The 22,500-nt window shown below is 41.4% G+C and overlaps 1 protein-coding gene across 5 annotated transcripts in view; it reads left to right on the forward strand.

Annotated features, from left to right (window-relative positions):
- shank3b (SH3 and multiple ankyrin repeat domains 3b) overlaps positions 1 to 22,500 on the forward strand; it is a 51,033-nt gene that overhangs the window by 683 nt on the left and 27,850 nt on the right. For all 5 annotated transcript variants that reach the window (XM_084050274.1, XM_084050276.1, XM_084050275.1 and 2 more), the window contains exons 2-14: positions 11,023 to 11,185; positions 12,153 to 12,356; positions 13,300 to 13,371; positions 16,614 to 16,722; positions 17,509 to 17,660; positions 18,182 to 18,311; positions 18,447 to 18,484; positions 18,753 to 18,869; positions 18,996 to 19,073; positions 19,865 to 19,931; positions 20,335 to 20,554; positions 21,433 to 21,596; positions 21,908 to 22,021. In XM_084050274.1, coding sequence (XP_083906400.1) covers positions 11,023 to 11,185; positions 12,153 to 12,356; positions 13,300 to 13,371; positions 16,614 to 16,722; positions 17,509 to 17,660; positions 18,182 to 18,311; positions 18,447 to 18,484; positions 18,753 to 18,869; positions 18,996 to 19,073; positions 19,865 to 19,931; positions 20,335 to 20,554; positions 21,433 to 21,596; positions 21,908 to 22,021 — 1,628 coding nt within the window. The remainder of the gene's footprint in view (positions 1 to 11,022; positions 11,186 to 12,152; positions 12,357 to 13,299; positions 13,372 to 16,613; positions 16,723 to 17,508; positions 17,661 to 18,181; positions 18,312 to 18,446; positions 18,485 to 18,752; positions 18,870 to 18,995; positions 19,074 to 19,864; positions 19,932 to 20,334; positions 20,555 to 21,432; positions 21,597 to 21,907; positions 22,022 to 22,500) is intronic.

Consider the following 22,500-nt stretch of genomic DNA (forward strand, 5'->3'; position numbering starts at 1 on the left):
TAATCAGCCTCAGCTAAAGTTCCAGTGCACACTACTGAATGAACTACTGAATGAGCTCAGTACATGCGGGGGTCTCTGTTGAGCAGGTTAATGGGATAGTTCACCCCCAAAAAACTAAAGGGTGAACTATCCCTTCAATGGAGGCCGCGCAGGAGCAAGCACACAACGGTCCTGTTCCTGTGTGGGCTCACTGAAAGCTTTCAGCTCCTTTAGCCAAAAGCATTGAACCATGTAACGTTAGCCAGAGCATGATGACCAGGCATTTTCAGCCAATTCTCCTGACAAACCTCTGTCTTATTGTTTTAACCACTTAAGCCCTATTTTATATTTTGAAATATGGCGTCGTGCAAATATAGCGGAAATAGCTATTTGCCTATAATGCCATGTCCAAAAGAGAGAGGCCAGGTTAACTTTATAGGTCCTTGGTTCAAGTTGGGCTTCGGGGACCCCCAGGGATCCTCAGCAAAAGTTGTTAACTTTTCTTAACTAGTTCACTTTTTCTCACAATCATCTTAACCACTTTATCCATTTAAATGTCGGCTATTCAAAAATAGCAGAACTACAAGCTGCGAGCTTGTACATCTGCTATTTTTGAAAATATTTGACCCAAGTCTTCTCCTCTGGGGGTCCCTGGCACAAAATATTTTCAGAAGGGGGTCAAACACATATCAATTTGGGGGTCCTTGGCACAGAGAGGTTTGAGAACTACTGCTTTAGGTTATCAGAACAGCAACCCGCCTCCCCCAGATCCATGGTGCAAGATATGCAAGGGACAATTGACGGGTAGCCGGTCATTATTGATAAATAAATCCTGATAGGGTGATTATGCACCGATGCGTATGGAGATGCATAATCACCCTGAAGGCTGATTACACGGCTACTTAATAAATAAATTAATCAATTGACCCAAAAGTAACAACAAAACAAAGTATTAAGTATGAAAGTATTCCACAAGTTGGTAAGGTAGCCTCGGAAAACAAGGAAGTGTTGATCAAATAGAATATATTTTTTGTTACTGCATTGTCTATTTCTCAAAAACATTTTTGAGAGCAGCGTTTAGTTGTAAATGACATGGTGTGTTTGTTTACATGGCTGTCATGTTGGATACGGCATCAAATCAAGCGGCGCAGGTTGATATGAGCGGGTGCTCTGAGTCTTTGATTAGACAGCGGTTATTGAGCTCATCGTCATTATCCAGAAATAACACACAGCTGAATTCAGCGATTGACCAATCAGAATCAAGCATTCAACCAAGCCGTGTAATAAGTCATGACTCATGATAACAGGCATTTGAACAGAGACACACACCCCTTAAACAAAAAACATCTAATGTGTGTGTCAACAACGATAGTACGCGAATCATGTCTGTTTATACACTTTATGTCACTGTATCATCCTGTATGTATCACTGTGTATTACTGTATTGTATTATCACATATCACTGAATATATCACTGTTTACGGGGTCTTTCCAACATTGAAAAGTCTTGTTGTATTAGTATACCAACCCTTAAGCCAATTCTAATATAGGATGAGCTTGTAGATCGGCTATTTGCACGTGACGCCAGTATTTTTCAATGAAGTGTAATACAGGGCTTAAAGGGATAATGCACCCCAAAAATTAAATGAAATAAAAAAAATAGAAAAAAAAAGTTTTTTGTCACATTCCTAAGCCAATAATTTGATGACCGGCAGCGGTTCCAGTAGGAGACACAAAGAGTCTCCTTTGCGTCTCCTACCGGAACCGCTGCCTACCGGTCCACTGGTCATCATTGGCTTAGGAAAGCGACAAAACATGTTAGACCTCAACCATCCTGAATAGGACTTAATATACACTGCAATCCAGCAGATTAACTACATTAGCCCTAGAGTAAAATCCCTATTCTTGGCATGTGAAAAATAGGTCAACATTCAGAGAAAAGAGCAGACCTACAAGCTCACAGCTTGTAGCTTTGCTACTTTTGCAATTTGATATACAGCAAAGTATATAGGGTTTAAGTGGCCAAGCCCCTTAGCTAATAAAAATGCAGCTAGTTTTGGTAGACCCTCAGTGTGGTCCTAATAGCAGTGGTGGAAAGTATGTAGTTAAGTACAATTTTTAGTTACTTTTTACTTCACTGGAGTATTTCCAATTTGCAATACTTTTACTTCTACTTCTACTCCACTACATCTCAGAGGCAAATATTGTACTTTTACTCCACCACAATTATTTGAAAACTTCAGTTTCAAGTTACTTTGCAGATTGCAAATTATTATATCATAAAACATACATTAACCACTTTAGCCCTATTTTATACATAGACATTTTTGCGTCAAGGACCCCCAAATTGACACACATTAGCCCAGGGACCCCCATTTGAAAAGATATGGCAGGGACCCCCGATAAGAGAAGATTTTGCATTAGGGCTACGGACCCCCATTTAACTCCATTTCTATCTCTGGGACCCCAATTTATATTATAAAATCAATGTTAATTTAACTCTGAGAGTGTACAAATGTTTACATTTGTACACATCCGAGTTACAGACCCATAAGGGTCCATTTGGTTCCTATCCATCATTTAGCTGGGGACCCCCTGGAACTCCCTCAAGGACCACTGGTGGTCCCCGGACCGCTGGTTGAGAACCATTGACCTATACTATATCATTGCTGTCGGGGAGAAACCTTGTGACTCCATCATTTCAACATTTTATGTTTTTTCATAAATGAATGCCCTACTTCTTCGTGCAACGGTGTTGCACAACAGTAGCAAAAATAGTTGCCTGTGAGCTTGTAGATCGGCTATTTTTGAAATTCTTAGTTAAGTTAAAGGGAAAGTGGTTAAAGGACGACTTCACCCATTTTCAACCTATCTTCATATAATTGGTCCTCACTAATGCTCATGATAAAATGGTACCATTTTATCTCAGAGGAGGGCTGTGGACAGTTCAGAAACCCGCCTACCAGTGACATCATCGATGGGGAATCTAAGCTAATAGAAACGGCAGACTTTCTTTTCCTGGAAAGTTAGCATGCTTTAATGGAAAACATTGTTCTTGCGTTTATAAAAATAAAAAAATATATTTTGAAATTGTGTTTGAAAAAATAAATCTGCCTAACGGTGATCGCTGGTAGGCGGGTTTCTGAAGTGTCCACAGCCCTCCTATGAGACGCAGACCGAGTAGAAACAAATGGTACCATTTTACCATGAGTATTAGTGAGGACCAATTATATGAAGATAGGTTGAAAATGGGTGAAGTCATCCTTTAAAGGGATACTAGGGAGTTCAGAGGTAAATACACACCAGCAGTACTTTTCCCCGACCACCAGGGGGTGACACAGGAGGGACCTCCATAGAGAGGTTCTTTTGTAGGCATGGTGCCCGAAAACAGGTTGCTTTATTGGGATACAATATGCGGAAATTCCCGCCCTGCTGGTTCTCTGAATTTTTATTTTTAAATAGGCTCTTTCATGATAAATTGACCACATATATGAAGTTAAACAACTAAATTCTATCCACACGCTATCTTACAATTAAATTCTGTGCCTCAAAAACGAAGTTTGAGAGCGTTTTAAAACCGAAAGTAAACGTTCATACGGACACGGACGCGCACGGACGCGCACATGCGTGCGTTAATTTACGTCCCGGTAGTAAACATAGAACACATAAACATTAGGGAAAATACGGATTTCAGAAGGAGGACTGTGTTTCAATGCATATAAACACCCCAGCATAATTATATAGTGGCTGATAGAGGGGAAAAAATGCAAAATATATATATATATATATTTTTTAAATTTAGGCTTAATGTTCCCTACAATGCCTTTAAGTGTATCTGTATCTGTATCTGACTCCTTTGAGTCTCTTTGAGGATACATTAGCATCTTTCCGCCGGTAATCAAATTATTGGCTTAGGAATGCGTCAAAAACAAAGAAAATCTCCATGAATTCAATGCTTCATGGGGTGTGTAATTGATAGAAAATAAGTCATTTTTTGTGTGAAATACTCCTTTAATGAAAAGGAATGGAGAAAAGGAATGTTTCCTCCCGACAGCGACAATATCAGATACGGACTAATACAGCTCAACGTTTTTCACCGATGGCATTTCCCAAATGCCAGATTAACTCAAATATACTCAACAGTAAATCCCAAAACGTTCCAGGTGTCAACAAAGCCCTGCCACTATGGGCCACATGTTTTGGAAAATGTCAAGCTTTGAACAATTTCTGAAATCCTATTTTTGAATCCTTCTGGTGGGAAAAACCCTTGACCCTTAATCCGATCAAGGCCATTTGGTGTGGTTAAATTTATCTGTTCTGTTGAAAACTTTAGTTACCAGTTAATTTGTAGATTTTGGCTTTATTATTACAAAACATACATTAACCACTTCATTCCTATATACATTTCGGGCAAAGTTACATAGGATAGACAGATGCACAGAGGGATGAAGGTAAAGTTACATAGGATAGACAGATGCACAGAGGGATGAAGGTAAAGTTACATAGGATAGACAGATGCACAGAGCGATGAAGGTAAAGTTACATAGGATAGACAGATGCACAGAGGGATGAAGGTAAAGTTACATAGGATAGACAGATGCAGGTTAGCAGGTATAGCTTTTTATGGGACCACTGGAAACGGTTCTGCTGGGTTACCATGGCAACAGCGCATATGTAGAACAGGGAGCTTTTTTAACACGCACGCACACACGCACGCACGCACAAACACACACACACACACACACACACACACACACACACACACACACACACACACACACACACACACACACACACACACACACACACACACACACACACACACACACACACACACACACACACACACACATTGAGAGGCTGTGTCAGGAATCCCTGCTATATTGCAGTTTCTATGACAACCACTCACAACTCCATATCCCTCTGTCTCCCTCTATCATTGTCGCTCTCTCCATCACCATCATTATTTATTTCTCTCCATCTCTCTCTCTCTCTCTCTCTCTCTCTCTCTCTCTCTCTCATCTCATCTCTCTATCATCTCTCTCTCATCTCTCCATCTCTCTCTCATCTCTCCATCTCTCTCTCATCTCTCCATCTCTCTCTCATCTCTTCATCTCTCTCTCATCTCTCCCTCATCTCTCTCTCATCTCTTCATCTCTCTCTCATCTCTCTCATCTCTCTCATCTCTTCATCTCTCTCATATATCTCTCTCTCTCATCTCTCCATCTCTCCCACATATCTCTCTCATCTCTCCATCTCTCTCATGTATCTCTCTCATATCTCCATCTCTCTCATCTCTCTCATCTCTCTCTCTCTCTCTCTCTCATCTCTTCATCTCTCTCTCATCTCTCCATCTCTCTCATATATCTCTCATCTCTCCATCTCTCTCATATCTCTCTCTCTCTCATCTCTCTCATATCTCTCTCTCTCTCATATCTCTCTCTCTCTCTCTCTCTCTCTCTCTCTCTCTCTCTCTCTCATATCTCTCCATCTCTCTCATATATCTCTCTCTCATCTCTTCATCTCTCTCATATATCTCTCTCTCATCTCTTCATCTCTCTCTCTTTCAGTGTCATTGTTTCTGTGAGTATATTAGTTGTAGTAGGACTGGGTGATATGTCAATGTCAATGGCGGTCAACGGTTGGATTTGAAATGACGTAGATCTACGTCAATGGCAGTGAATGTGTCGTTAATAATAAAACGTAGAAAATGTTGGAAAGCAAACAGGTTTTGTGTGCATATAATGAAATAGCCAGTATAGGGACGGCAGGGTTTAATTGGTCAAAGTTTGACCCCTGACCCTCCTATTTGTAACATGCTGCTATGGAAACTGACACAGCAAATAGACCTTGACTCACTCTAGGGAGTGCATGCTATCAGGACAAGGTGTGTGTGTGTGCGCGTGTGCGTGTGCGTGTGCGTGTGCGTGTGTGTGTGTGTGTGTGTGTGTGTGTGTGTGTGTGTGTGTGTGTGTGTGTGTGTGTGTGTGTGTGTGTGTGTGCGTGCGTGCGTGCGTGCGTGCGTGCGCGTGTGTGCGTACGTGCTTTGTTCAGAGTGAAAAACAGGATGTGATGTAATATCCAGGAGGCCAATTTGGAAAGGAGAGCCGGTTCTGTCAATTCCGCTGTCTACTCTTTTACTCCTTAGTCTATTCCTCCTTTTCTCTCCTCCTGCTACTCCTTGTCCCCTCCTTTCCACCTCCTCTCCTTCTCCTGCTGCTCCTCCTCCTCTTATCTCTTGGTTCTATTCTGGTTTCTCCTTTTCCATGATCTTACAGGATCACAGGATCAACTGATCTAGGATCTGATCCTTGAACTGCTTATTGGTTGATTGTAACGTCACCGATCTAGGATCTGATTTGAATCAAACAACCTGGCGTTCCTATTTTGGTGATTATAGGCGAGCGCTTTTCAAAAATATAAGATCTACAGAATCTCACAACACATCCCAATGCATTGTGAGCTTGTAGCTTGTAGGTTTTTTTTCGCTGCGTGACCCCACCGTACTAGTATAAGACAATTATTTCGTCACCTTCTTAAACTAATTGCCTGAGTCATGTTTTGAGGAAAATTATATTTTTGCCTAAGTCAGCTCCTCATGACACTGGCCACCTCTGGTAAAATCGCCCATCTCCTAATTGAAAAGGATCATGCTGTTCACTCCCGTTTTAGTATAATGGCCTAGCTCCCTAGTGTGACTTGGGCCAAAATAGGCATTTCTTTGGCCTAAGTCACATGTTTTTGTGACTTAGGCCAAAAAAATGTCCTAAGTCTGGTGTAAATCAGTAAATCATTTGGCCTAAGTCAGGTTTAATCCTATTTCAACCTATTTAAATCTCTTATGTTACATAACTGACAGACAGTGTTGTTTTTATGTTAATAGTCATAATTTGTTATAAACGTTTAGGGTGAAATTATTAAGAAATATCATATAGTTTTGTTTTAGATCAGTTTTTCATTTTTTCTGAAAAACTTAAAACAATTACTTCGGCCATTATTTTAAGAAGGTGACGATTTGTGATACATTTGGACCTTTCCTACCTCCCACAATAAAAACGTTCACACTGCTGGTTCTCTTCCCCCTGGATAAGGCAGCTGGCCATGAGGCAGGTAGATAGATAGATGCCAACTCCTTCATTCTCTTGCCTTTGACCTTTGTTGTTGATGGTGATTGAGAAAGCCAACATGACAGAATCTTCACTCTCCTGCTACCTGGGTCTGGGTGTAAAGGCTCCCAGGCTGGCAGCTCAGACCTCAGTCCTCCTGTTGATCACGCTGTGTTTGATGTTTTAAACACCCAAGACCGTGAGCGCATCTGTGTAATTTTTGGATATCTTTGGGCTATTCAAAAATAGCAGATATGCAAGCTCATAGCGCAGCGCTAGGTGCCGCACTATGAGCTTGCATATCTGCTATTTTTGAAAAATAAAAAATAAATATTATTATTACAAAACATACACAAACCACTTCAGCCAATACTTTTATACTTTTACTCAAGTACATTTTGAATTCCAAACTTTTACTTGTACCAGAGTATTTCTACTTTTTCCACCACTGGTGCTCTTTGTATAGCTGCCTGTAGATGACACATGGTTGTGCTCCGACGTCCCGTTGCCCCCCCCCCCCACCCCATTATAACTAAGCTCAGACCTCAGTCCTCCTGTTGATCACGCTGTGTTTGATGTTTTAAACACCCAAGACCGTGAGCGCATCTGTGTAATTTTTGGATATCTTTGGGCTATTCAAAAATAGCAGATATGCAAGCTCATAGCGCAGCGCTAGGTGCCGCACTATGAGCTTGCATATCTGCTATTTTTGAAAAATAAAAAATAAATATTATTATTACAAAACATACACAAACCACTTCAGCCAATACTTTTATACTTTTACTCAAGTACATTTTGAATTCCAAACTTTTACTTGTACCAGAGTATTTCTACTTTTTCCACCACTGGTGCTCTTTGTATAGCTGCCTGTAGATGACACATGGTTGTGCTCCGACGTCCCGTTGCCCCCCCCCCCCCACCCCATTATAACTAACCCCATCCCTAACCTCACACCTAACGTTTGTTGGACTTATTGGGCTGTCGGAATAATTGGAGAGGTCGGAATTATGAGCTGACCCTGTGCTATCAGCAGGGCAGCGGGGCAGCCCCCCCTATAGATGCCATCATCTGGGTCAATAATGGACTGTTGTGTGCAAAGTGTACCAATTTGTTTGAAAATTGAAAGGGGGGGAAAGTAGCCTGATGTTCAAAGGCCAGACCCGTGAGTGATAATTTGTGCCAATTGGAGGCTATTGCAGGGGTCTTCAACAGGGGGTCCGGGACCCCTAGGGGGTCCTCAGAGTTACTACAGGGGGTCTGCCAAATCTTTGTGTGATATGATTATTTTTTTTTGACATTTTTTTTGACATTTCTGAGGAGAACTTAAGCCAAAAATAGCAGATCTACAAGCTCACAACGCCTCGCAGCGTGAGGCGTTGTGAGCTTGTAGATCGGCTATTTTTGGGAAAGAGTTATAGGTGTAGAGGGGAAAAAGAGCAGCAAAAGTTTATCTGAAATACATTTTTTTTACAATACAGAGGGGGGTCCCTGCTTCATCTTTCTCTCAGCTAGGGGGTCCTTGGCCTGAAAACGTTGTTGGACTGGTGTGCTGTGGGGGGGGGGGAAACTGTTAGGGTAGACATTTTGTAGAATCGGCCTCAGGTCTTAATGGGTTAATGGAAAAAAAAACTCAAACAGAACCTGGCTCTAGGTGGGCGGCCATCTGCCTCGACCGGTTTGGGGGGGGGGGGGGTGGGGGGGAAGAGAGAGAGAGAGAGAGAGAGAGAGAGAGAGAGAGAGAGAGAGAGAGACACGACAATGACAACAAGTAACACGAGAGATACTACGACACAACCATTTGGTCAGGGCCACATGCTTTGTTCACTGCCAGATTTCTCAATGGCATAACACACTTCCTCAGGTCTAACAACCACACCATCAATGGCAGAAACATTGCAACGCATTGAGAGCTCGCAGATCTGTTATTTTTTTAAATTGTGAAAACGTTGAAATTATTTGAAAAAATAAAACAATAAATACATTGCATTGTCGCATGTAATGCATAAAATAATCTGAAAAATAGGGACAGCAGTTTTAAAGTGGTTAATACAGTTAAAAATATATTTTCAGACCCAGTTACTCCATCAATGCATTGATAGCATTCGAAGCCGGTGATCAATGATGGGTAGCAAGGGCATTGATTGATTGAACAGTCTATTGAAAATGAATTCAAAAGGATAAATACACAAGAAAGCCCGTAGGCAGGGTTGCCAGATCTGCTTATTATAATTTCCCCGCAAGATTTTATTTGAAAATAGACGATCTACAAGCTCACAACGCGTCGCATCGCAACAATATAACAATATTTCTACACGGAACACTAACACCACTTCTCCCAGAGAACATGGATCGTTTTGGTTATAAGCCCAACTTGTTTCTATGATGAAAGAGCAAGTTAAAGTGTGAATATCTTTCCGTGGTTTTGTCTGCTCCGAGGACGCTATTGTTAAATGAGTTTCGGTTTGTTTCTAGTGGGGAAGGATCGGTACACACGTAAATCCCGCCCACTACATTTGATTGGGCCTGCTTCCTGATCTGAAGGCACGCCCACTTGTAGGCCAGTCAGTGTTTACGCGATATGACGAACCCCCCCGACAGATTAGAGCAGAATCTGTTCTTGAGAGATTATATTGACAGAAACCTCGCCACGGTGTTTTTGGCCCAAATGGGCCATCACGGGTGAAAACACAAACGCTGTGGAGAGTTTTCTGTCAATATGAACGTCTACAAAAAAAAAGAAGGAATTTTCGAGAGATAAAAATACGCGATTTAGGACCATCTTTCACATTTTTAGCTGCGGTGGACTCGGGATAGAGTCATGAAAAATGTTTTACTGTACCACCAGTGTTGCCAGATTCTGTGAGAGAAACAAGCAACCAGGTCTAGGAAAACCAGCCCACAAGAAGCGCTTCTTTTGGGCTGGTTAAAATCTTGCGGGGAAATTATAATAAGCAGATCTGGCAACCCTGTGTACCACTCGTTCTAGGATATAATAACCAGATTAAGATAAATAATCAGATAAAGGTAAGAAAAAGGCTAGTCCGGAATTCTCCTCTGCTCAAGCTGTTTAACCTTGGAGTGTTTGCAATCACTGGCCTGCTGCTCATTTATACAAATGAAGCACTATTGGAATCTAGCATTTGCACATTTCTAGAATTCATGGCCTTGGCCATGCCTAACTGTTCCAGACAAAACTTCTGTTTTTTAAAAGCTTCTTTGGTCTCTAAATGGTGGAGTTCAGTCAGGAGCACTCACGTCAAAAGTAGATCTAACTATTTATTGCAACAAATGGAATACAGTTAAACTTGGTGTTAATGGCTCTCGGGGATGTTCCCTGAATTTTGCCCAAGCAGCATGCTGAGCGAAATCACGGAACGCTAAGCAAAACCCCCATAGGAATACATAAGCAATACATTGACATATTAGCTTGAATCAGCAGACATAAAATCCATCAAAGTATTTGAGCCTATATGCTAGACTCTGATCAATAGGTGGAGGCTAGCAGCTAGATCTAGAGAATGCAAAGCCGTTGTTTAAAGGAACCTCTCTGTTAAGAACGTGAGCTCTGATTGGAGTATAGGAAAGTGTGACGTAATGACCAGCAGAGCTGTGAATGGAGAATAGAAAGCTAGGCTGATTGTTTACAATCAGCTGACTGACAGACGATTACAGCTGGAGGCGTGCAGGACTCCCGCGTCCCGCATGAACTTGAATTACCAAAAGTAAAAGTACTCATTATGCAGAATGTCCCATTTCATAAGTTTTCCAAAAACGATTTTTGGAAAATAGGCGATCTACAAGCTCACAGTACAGCCTCTTCCTGTAAAGCCACTGTTCTTGCATTCTACAACTTATCTGCTATTTCCGCTATATGATGTAACTGTGTGTGTGTGTGTGTGTGTGTGTGTGTGTGTGTGTGTGTGTGTGTGTCTTTCAGCCCCATGCCTCTGAGTCCAGCTGCTGACACCAAGCATGATCGCCCACGGCAACAGGCCGTTGTTTCTAACGGCAACCAGACAGGTTCAGCGACTGACGAGGGTGAGGACGCCAACGGCAACACCACCGTGGTCCGCATCGGAATCCCTGACCTGCAACAGACGGTACGCGCACACACGCACGCACGCACACACACAGGCCAGCGTAACCTTGTATCACATATAAATTAGCTTAGTGATTCTCATTTCTTTTATTTCAAGGACCCCCCAGTTTACTTTTGTACCTTTGCTCAAGTAAATTTTGAATTCCGGACTTTCACTTGTAACAGAGTATTTCTACATTGCAGTATGTGGTGTGGTGTGGTTGTTAGACCTGATGAAGTGTGTTATTATGCCATTGAGGGATCTGGCAGTGAACAAAGCATGTGGCCTTGACCAAATGGTAGTCGTACTGTAGTATCTCAGTGTTACTTGTTGTCATTGGTGGAAAAAGTACTCAAATGCTTTACTTCAGTGAAAGTATCAATACTGCAATGTAGAAATACATAGTAAAAGTCCGGAATTAAAAATTGACTTGAGTAAAAGTACAAAAGTGTTGGTATCAAAATGTACTTAAAGTACCAAAAGTAGAAAGCACTCATTATGCAGAATGTCCCATTTCACAACTTTTCAAATGTATAAAAATCTTTTGAAAATAGCAGATCTACAAGCTCACAATGCGTCGCATTGAGCTTGTAGATCTTTGTAATGATAATCAAAATCTACAAAGTAACTAGTAGCTAAACTTTTGAATTAATTGTAGTGGAGTAAAAGTGCAATATTTGCCTTTGAGACGTAGTGGAGTAGAAGTACAGTAGAAGTATTGAAAATTGGAAATACTCATACTCAAGTAAAGTAAAAAATACCTCAATTTTACGGAAGTACAGTACTTAAGTACATTTACTTAGTTACTTTACACTACTGCTTGTTGTCATTGTCATTGTTGTGCATCTCTCGCTCTCGCTCTCGCTCTCTCTCGCTCTCTCTCTCTCTCTCGCTCTCTCTCTCTCTCTCTCTCTCTCTCTCTCTCTCTCTCTCTCTCTCTCTCTCTCTCTCTCTCTCTCTCTCTCTCTCTCTCTCTCTCCGTCATCAGAAGTGTCTTCGTCTGGACCCAGAGCTTCCAGTGTGGTCCAGTAAGCAGAAGGTTCTGGTGACGTTGACCCAGGCTCTGTCGGACGTCCTAAACTACGGCCTGTTCCAGCCGGCGTTCAACGGCAGAGCCGGCAAGTTCCTGGACGAGGAACGCCTTCTCAAAGAGTATCCCCTCCCCCCGATTACACCCATACCTTATCTGGAGGTATTTGTACTGCTAAAATACTACTAAATACTATTCAACTGACACGATTATACCGTACATTATCCAAAGATATGTATGCTGCTAACCCTAATTATTACACACCTGTACTTTTCCTAGAGTTATTTATACTGCTATAAATGCTACTACATACTGCTAAACGGTGGTGTAAAGTAACTAAGTGCATTTACTCAAGTACTGTAGCTAAGTACAATTTTGAGGTATTTTTACTTTACTGGAGTATTTCCAATTTTCAGTACTTTTACTTACTACTCTACTATATCTCAGAGGCAAATATTGTACTTTTACTCCCCTACAATTATTTGAAAACTTTAGTTACTAGTTACTTTGTAGATTTAGATTATGATTACAAAACATACATTACTCTCTTCATGCTTTGTCAATGTAACTGAAGACCATGAATCCATGCATTTGCATTGACAAAGCATTGACAGATTCCGCCCCAGAGGTAAAATAAAAGTGCGGTGTGACCGTGCCCTAACAGAGTATTTTTACGTTGCGGTACTGATACTTCCACCACTGCTGCTAAACTACCTCTGATTATACCGTATTTTGACATACTGCTATTAAATTAATTCTAACAACTAGAAAACAGTGTTTGGCCCCTTCCTAACTGAAAGCCGTCCCCATTTAAATCAATCTAATGCTTTCATACTGCAGAATGCTCTAAATAGGGGCACAGAAAATGAGTGACATTTTGACAGTACAGTGTGTTCTTTAGAGTCACTCTGTGCTGGCGAAATGTCAGTAATATTCTATACCTGCTAAAAGATTTAGAGATTACCCGTGTGCTCCAACGCTTTCCTTTTCCTGTTGCTTTGGTCTGAGAAGCACCAGCCCTCATCCTTCCAATGTGAACTCTCAGAAGTTTGGACTAACAGTCTTTGTTTATATCTAATCTGACTACTGTTCTTTTGTCTCTTAGTTTCGTTACAAGCGGAGAGTTTACACCCAGAGCTATGTGGACGACAAGCAGCTAGCCAAACTTCATACCAAGGTACACACGCACAAACGCACACGCACACACGCATGCACGCACGCACGCACGCACGCACGCTAAAACTGCATTTCAGAAGTACAGTGTATACAGTAAGGGCCAGGGTAAGGGCAGGTAAACTCAAGGGCCAGTGTTTACCTGCGAGAAGTCTTCTTCTCGCAGGTACAGCTGAATGTTTAACTCTGTCCACATGCTGTTGTCCCTGAACCCTATGCTGTAGCATCGCTATTCTGGGGGGAACATTAACGCTGAAAATAGTGGTCTGTATAGACCGGTTGAAGAAATGTTGTGTTGAGTAGAGGGAAAAAAAGAGCAGACCTTCCACAAAGCCGACTCACGTCAAGTGGATAATGATGTTTGGTGCAGAGTTCAAAATACCACTCAATCTGTACGATAGCTGACTGAGTTTAAACCATTCAATCCGGGAACGCATCTCTGTCATTTTTAGATTTCTTTGGCTATTCAAAAATATCCTTATGTCACTATTCTTAAATCGTGAATATTTGTGCAAATATTTGAATATAAATATTTTTTAAGGGAACATTTTGACTCAAACCTTTGCTTCTGGGGGGTCCCTATTACAAAACATTTTGAGATGGGGGTCCACATTTGTAGAATCCCCCAGAAGCAAAGATTTGAGTTAAAAATGTTCACAAAAATAGCAGATCTACAAGCTCGTATGGCACTCGGTGCTGCGCTATGAGCTTTACATCTGCTATTTTTGAACAGCCAAAGAAATCTAAAATGACAGATGCTTTCCTGGTCTTAATGGGTTAAAAAACAGAAAATCACTGACATTTGGACAGCACAGCAGTGTGTTCTTGATGGAGATTATAAATCAAACATTGTTTGTCGCTTTTCTGTCCTCACACCGATTCAAAATAATTTGAGTGTTTTGTCAAAGGTCCTTGAAAGTGTTCAACTGAAGGAGTTCCTGATTGAAAATAACCTCCTGTCGCCTCAAACTGGCTTCACGAAGGAATACTTACCATAACTGCTTCCTTGAAAGTCACTTGGTAAATGATATAATTGAATCATATGATTAACCTATTAAGGCTGGGAACGCATCTGTCATTTTTTTAACCATTATTTTATACTTTGGGCTATTCCAAAATAGCAGATCTACAAGCTCGTATCGTGGCACCGAGTGCCACGATACGAGCTTGTAGATCTGCTATTTTTTTGAGAAATCGTGAAAATGTGTGCAAATCTTTGAGTATACTGTATATATATTTTTAAGCGAACATTTGTAACTCAAATCTTAGCTTTTTTTTGAATGGCCAAAGTATAAAATAATTGTTAAAGTGGTTACACAGATGCGTTCCCAGTCTTAATGGATTAAAAGGCCTGCGCTGCTCTTTATTGATCTTTCAAAGGCCTTTGACACAGAATATTGAGTTTTCTGAGCCATGTCTGGAAGGGCGCAATGTGTTACATTTTATGACATTTTTTCCATATAGTGTGTCGGCCGGGGTCCACCAAGGTTCTGTATCGGGTCCATTCTTGTTTAATGTATATGTAAACAACCTAGTAGTGGTGTAAAGTAAGTACATTTACTTAAGTAAAAGCTTTAAGTACTTTTACTTTTCTGCAGTATTTCCAATTTTCCCTGGTTAGAAATTGTGTTCCACACAGTGCTCTGAGGTTTGTCACAAGCTGCACGTTTCTCACTCATCACCATTGCACCTTACATGTGCCGTGGAATTCTGGATCAATCAGTAATTGATGAGGCAATGAGGGGGGGACAAGCTGAACCATAACAAGACAGGCTGTAAACAAAACATCTATCAGGCCTAGTGGAGACATCTAGGGGCCCTGTTTTGCGCGTCTTAACTCTTTGACTGCCAGGAATTAATTAATTAATTCATCCGTCTCCGTTCCCCTTGCCAGCGAAAACAGCGATTTTACTGTACTTTTGAAAAATCATGGAATATTCTCTGTGACCTCCGTCCTCAAGGAGATCGGCTCATTACGGGCACGGGGGTGTCGTATAATAGGGGGGGGGGGATTGGCCGGTCGCGATCCTCCATTCCAGAGCTATGGCCGTTTGAATGTGGCTTGTTTTTTTAAAAACAGAAATCCAAGAAAAATGTACTTTAGTGAATCCTTTAACATGAAAGGCTGCGATCTTTTTGTTGTTGTGATCACATGATTTCTGGGTGTACTCATCTTCGGTGGTGCTTGGATCATTCACAGGCACAAAGTGGCCACGCCTCCAGGTCTTAAGTCAAGTCATAAGACCTGGTACTTAAAGGGATATTTCACTTACAAAAAAAAAGTGAAATATCCCTTTAAGACGAGAGCAAAATAGGGCCCCTAGGCTCTTACAAGCTACCAATTATCATGTCATATCATAATGTAGTTGTACTATAAGTACTATAAGTGGTGGTAAAATATAAAGGTTAGATATAAGCAGCCATAATGACAATATACTGTAGTATCATGTATAATTCTTCTGCACATATCAGAGTTGGCTGGTCTTCATTGGCCTCACGCAGACTGGCTCTATATGCATTTAGAAATCCATCCTTGGTTTGCATCCCTCCGACGTTTGTGGTATATCTCATGCAAAACCAGTAATTACACTTTGCATTCAAATAACAGCCTCTTACTCACTGCCCCTACAGCTTGGAAGCACTTAAGGAACTGATCATGCTTAGGTCTTTTAAAAGTTTACAGTCTGATCGTTTGATTGCGGACTCCATCGGAAACTGCATCTGCTTCCCAAGCTGTTTTTATTGTATGCTTTCTATTGGTGACATTTGTTTAAAGGAGAATTTTTCTCACCTTTTATATGATGTTATGATATCCTACGAGTGGTACAGTAGAAAAATGTCATAACTCCATCCCTGGTCTGCCGCCATCCCGGGTCCGGCGCCCCCACCGGAAGTCTCGCTTAACGGTGGGCCGCATTCAAGACAATCACGTTGCATAGTGTTTTGTCACTATGAACGTCAGATCTCACCCCCCCAAAAAAATACGCGATTTAGAGCAAGTCCCATAGGCTGCTGTTACCCTGGACAGGGCTCCCTTGTCAATATTGTCATATTGTGACTCAATGGGATTTTACCCGTATAAATAAAGGTAAATAATAATAATTGGAGGACATAAGTTAGAGTATAACATCTGTAGATATAGTATATGTCAGTGTAGTTGACATTATGACCAATACATGGAAATAAATGTTGAAACTAAATAAATGTATTGCTAATTTTGGATTTGTGTCCAAAAAAAATGTTCAGGCCAATCTGAAGCGTTTTATGGAATATGTCCATCAGAAGAATATCGATAAAGTTTCCAGGTGGCTGGAGAAAGGACTCGACCCAAACTTCCATGACTCCGAGACTGGAGGTACAGTGTGACACTGTGCACACGCACACACGCACAAGTGTTGATTTTGACAGCAAATATTGTCCATTTAGGACATTTAGTTTTAGTCACATTTTAGTCATCTGAAATGTTTTAGTTTTTGTCTAGTTTTAGTCGACTAAATATCATAAGATTATAGTCGACTAAATATACTGTTGATTTAGTCGACTGAAATGTTTTTTGGCGGTGCCTTGATGGCGTCGTAATGGCTGATTTTACACTCGGTTGCATGCTGAAAATAGCCGATCTGCTTGTAGATCTGCTATTTTCAAAGTGCACACCTGAGCCCAACAAAACATAAAATGACTTGTCTTTTAGTTCTACAGGATCTCTTCTCCACTAGACCCTCCCTAACATTTTAGTCTAGTTTGTATTTGTTGACAAAATTGTCAATATATTTAGTCTTAGTTTCAGTCATCATAGCTTAGTTTTTATTTAGTTTTCGTCAGTGAAAAAAGGTCGACGAACATTTTTCGTCATAGTTTTAGTCGACGAAATCAACACTGGCACGCACGCATGCACACACACAGGCACGCACGCACAAGACCTTAAGACCTCTTTAATAGAAAAAGAAAAGAAAAAGACCACTACTGCATCAAAAGTAATCAACAAACTATACTATAAAAACTGGTCAAACACTGGCCATAATTGCTGATACCGATGTGGTCAAAAAAGTCAAACAATCACCGATATATTGGCCAGCCCAGAGCGATATATATACAGTCTGGTTGTAGCGGTGACATTGGGTCTTTCTGTGTGTTATTTCAGAGTGTCCCCTGACACTGTCTGTCCAGCTAGAGGACTGCGGTGACTTGATAAAGATCTTGAAGAGTGGAGGAGCTCATCTTGACTTCAGGACCAGAGATGGAATCACAGCGTTGCACCGAGCCGTGCTCTGTCGCAATGGAACCGCTCTGACCGTACGTATAGTACTGTCGACATCTACTGCACAACTACTGTGTAAAATAACTGTGTGACTGTGTACTGTATTTGCTGTGTTTGTGTACATCACTGGCTCCACATTCATTACTACTGTATAGTGCTGCAAATATCGATTGTTTTCTCAAACAATTTTGAGTAATCGAATAATCGAATTGTAGGAGTAATAATAAAAATAATTGTTTAGCAAGAATCAATCTCATGGTGGCGCTCTAACACATTTGGGGTGCAGGGTCTTCTGGGAGTGTGCGTTCAAAGTTTCTCTATTGTGGCATTTTGTGCAAAATGGGCCCCTCCCCTAAACTTTGATAGCCAATCGTAGTCAATCGAAATGGAATCCGAAAAGTCTGACAGATACATCTTGATCACATGACTGCCAATTAGGGTTTATTATATCAACAAACCGATTAACCACTAGAGCGTTATTCTATACTTGATTCAATCGATTAGTTTGATTAACTGTTGAAGCCCTAGTACTGTATGTTGTATTTGTGTACTCTAGACGCTGCTGGACTTGGGGGCGTCTCCAGACTATAAGGACAGTCGAGGACTGACTCCTCTCTATCATTCAGCTATGGTGGGTGGAGCCCCCTACTGCTGTGAAGTGTTACTGCAAGACCACGCCGTTATAGGTTAGTATCTGTCTGTCTGTCTGTGTGTGTGTCTGTCTGTCTGTCTGTCTGTCTGTCTGTCTGTCTGTCTGTCTGTCTGTCTGTCTGTCTGTCTGTCTGTTGAATTTGAGGAAATAACAATTGTCGTGGTTACAGGAATGACTGATGAGAATGGATGGCAAGAAATTCACCAGGTAACACACACACACACACACACGCGCGCGCGCGCACGTTGTTATGTTTCACCTGTAAACCTGCACTAGGCTGTGTATGTTATTCTCAATAACCTTGCGTGTAATGATAATAACGTTGCGTGTACACGTTACAATAACTGTAACGTGTGTGTGTGTGTGTGTGTGTGTGTGTGTGTGTGTGTGTGTGTGTGTGTGTGTGTGTGTGTGTGTGTGTGTGTGTGTGTGTGTGTGTGTGTGTGTGTGTGTGTGTGTGTGTGTGTGTGTTAAGGCCTGTCGTCATGGAAATGTTCAGCACTTGGAGCACCTGCTGTTCTATGGAGCTGACATGAGTTCCCAGAATGCATCTGGGAACACCGCACTGCACCTCTGTGCCTTGTACAATCAGGTAACACACACAATAAAACGCAGACACGTACGCAAGCGTAACAACAGACACAACGCAATTCAACTCAAACACTGGTCAGGGGTCATGGGTCATATGTGAAGGGTTCAGCTGTGTTTTTTGTTTCAGGACAGCTGTGCCAGAGTTCTGCTGTTCAGAGGAGCCAATAAGGACACCAAAAACTACAACAACCAGACTGCATTTCAGGTAAAAACTACAACAAATACAAACACTATAATACAAAGGAGAAAAAGGAAAAATTACGGCAGTGAATGACTCCTCCTTTCGATGGGAATTTACATTTACCTCCCTGTGTGGTCTCCTGATAGATGTTTTTTCAGGTCAGTTTTGAAAGAAACCAGCGCTTCACCTCCTTTAATGGATGGTGTCAGGGCATTCCACATTTTGGTGGCAGAGTAGTAGTCCCATACAGCCAGTAATTTGATGACCAGCGGTTCCGGTAGGAGACGCAAAGGAGACTCTTTGTGTTTCCTACCGGAGCCGCTGCCGGATATCAAATTATTGGCTTAGGAATGAGACATGAATGAACAAAAATATCCATGAATTCAAGTCTCCATGGGGTGACTAATCGATAGGAAAAAAGTTTTGGGGGTGAACTATCCCTTTAAGGCCATCACCATCACCATCATCATCATCATCATCATCATCATCATCATCATCATCATCATCATCACCATCACCATCATCATCATCATCATCATCATCAACATCCCAATGAGGTAGTCATTTAAACCTTAAAAGCAATATTTTATTCTATTCTACACTAGATATTTGAAGTGCTTTCTCTGTGTGTGTGTGTGTGTGTGTGTGCGTGTGTGTGTGTGCGTGTGTGTGTGTGTGTGTGTGTGTGTGTGTGTGTGTGTGTGTGTGTGTGTGTGTGTGTGTGTGTGTGTGTGTGTGTGTGTGTGTGTGTGTGTGTGTGTGTGTGTGCGCGCGTCCGGCTGTGCGTGCACGTGCATGCGTGCGTGTGTGTGTAGGTGGCAATCATTGCTGGAAACTTTGCTCTTGCAGAAATCATCAAAATCCACAAATTGTCTGATGTTGGTGAGTGCTACTAAGTGTGTGCATGCATGTTTATATAGCACATTTGAAACCAAACCTTAAAACCTGAAAACATGTATATAAATAAATAATAATATAAAATATAATATTTTATTGCAAAGCACTTACAGTATCAAAACCAAGTTACAAAGTGCTTTACATAAAACATAATAGAAACTAGAAAAGTGTGCTCCTCGGAGCACAGTTCTCCGCCAGGCCGGGTTATTAGGGTTAACTACCCCAGAGCCCACAAACTTTGGAAGGCAGTCATAGCCAATTGGAATGGGATCTGAAAAACCTGACTCATACATCTTGATCACATGACCTCAGAGATAATGTGTACCGACAATATATATTATCACATATCCGGCCTTAATTTCTGATATATACTTTTTATTTTTTTTAGTTCCATTCAGAGAAAGTCCTTCCTACACGAAGCGTCGTAGAGCGGGTGGACCCAGAACTCCTGGTGGGAGTGCCCTCTCGTCCCCTCGATCTCTGATTCGCTCAGCCAGCGACAATGCTCTGGAAAGCCCCGCCTCCTCGCCTGGCCCCTCCCTCCACAGCCTGGACACGCACCATGACACACAAACACACTCACTGCGAAGACACACACACAGACTGAGGTACACTCACTCACTCACTCACTCACTCACTCCTCATAAACAACAGCTGCCTAACTTGCAGTGGTGTAAAGTAACTTTAGACAAGTACTGTACTTAACTCTCTCAGTGCCAATGAAATAAAAAAATATGTTCATACTGTGCCATCATTTTTCTTTTTCTTTTTTTAAGTAAAAAAATAGTGCTTAGGAAGCGAGATACAGCCTTTTTCAGTTATAAGTTAAACAAGGAGTGAATGGAGCAGCAAATCTTCGGATCACGATATCTTGGGTTCTGAACATTATTAAAAAAAAATAAAAAAAAACATATATATATATATATATTTTTTAAACTCAGGATTTTTCGTTCTGGCACTGAGGGCATTCAGAAAATACTCGGGATAACTCGTGGCTTGGCACTGAGAGAATTAAGTACATTTTTGAGCGGTGTAGCCACTCCTATAAGTGGGTTTGGGACCGTTGTGAAAAGATCGTCGTGAAAATGTGTCTTTCGCTGTACTGTGATTGGCTGACTCTATCCTTTGCTCAGTACTGTGATTGGCTAGCGAGACGCAGGATGAAATTAATAACCTATAAAATGCACCACGCACTTCAAAACCTTTTTTTAAAAAGTGAGCTTCCATCACTGTTGTTGCTAAATAACACCGCTGTGTGATTTTTTATGTATTTTTACTTTACTGGAGTAATTCCGATTTTCAGTACTTTTACTCCTACTCCACTACGTGTGTGTGTGTGTGTGTGTGTGTGTGTGTGTGTGTGTGTGTGTGTGTGTGTGTGTGTGTGTGTGTGTGTGTGTGTGTGTGTGTGTGTGTGTGTGTGTGTGTGTGTGTGTGTGTGTGTGTGTGTGTGTGTGTGTGTGCGTGCGTGCGTGCGTGTGTGTAGTCCTGGGTCGGGGGGTCAGGTGGACAGCCCACCCCCGTCCCCTCCCCCTGTGAGGAAGAGGAGGCTGTACAGCGCCGTTCCTGGCAGAACCTTCATCGTCACGCGCTCTCACACCCCTCAGGGGCCGGGCGAGATCAACCTCCACAGAGGAGAGAGAGTCAAAGGTCAGCCAGCGCATCATCACATCACTCATTGTGTTTAATACTTTGCAGATGCATTGTGGGATTTGAAGTTTTGAACAAATCATAACACTGCTTAGCAGTGGTGGAAAGTAACTAAGTACATTTACTCAAGTACTGTACTTAAGTATAATTTTGAGGATGTTTTACTTTACTGGAGTATTGGCTGACTCTGGAAGCTATGCTCAAAGAATTCCTGTGCATTTGTGCAAAAGGAAAATAAAGTCTCTTGAATCTTGAAGAATGTGATGTTACTGTTTGTGTGTCATTGTTGAAGTGATCATTCTTTTCTGTAGTTTTATCCATCGGAGAAGAAGGTTTCTGGGAGGGCAGTGTTAAAGGACGGACCGGCTGGTTTCCTGCTGAATGTGTAGAGGAGGTTCAGATGAGAACCTATGACCCACGCCTAGGTACTTTCTATTCTCCATTCTATTCTATTCTATTCTATTCTATTCTATTCTATTAGGCAAATATTATTTTGTCGCTGTCGAGTGGAAACTCCAATCCAATGTAGTTATTATTTAGTCTCAACTATTGTTAACCCTTTTCATTGGTTCAATGTTTATAAAGGTAGCTGTGAGGGCTGCATAGCGGCCCGAACTTTAGTAATATATATCTGTATAGGCTAGATTTATGTATAATATATTATCACATACCCATGCACTTATCCTATTTTAAAATTGGCTACTGGGAGGATTCAGACATAACCATTAACAAACACGATATTATATATGCTTATATGGAGATCCGATTATCTCTAGAGCTACAGATCTGTCCGCTTAGACTTTTGAGGATTTTTTACTTTACTGGAGTATTTCCCATTTTCAATACTTTTACTTCTAGGCAATTATTTCTGTACTTCTCGGAGGCAAATATTGTACTTTTAATC

Source organism: Gymnoscopelus microlampas, assembly GCF_963454915.1.
Source record: "Gymnoscopelus microlampas genome assembly, chromosome: 23".
In the NCBI taxonomy this organism is placed as follows: domain Eukaryota; kingdom Metazoa; phylum Chordata; class Actinopteri; order Myctophiformes; family Myctophidae; genus Gymnoscopelus; species Gymnoscopelus microlampas.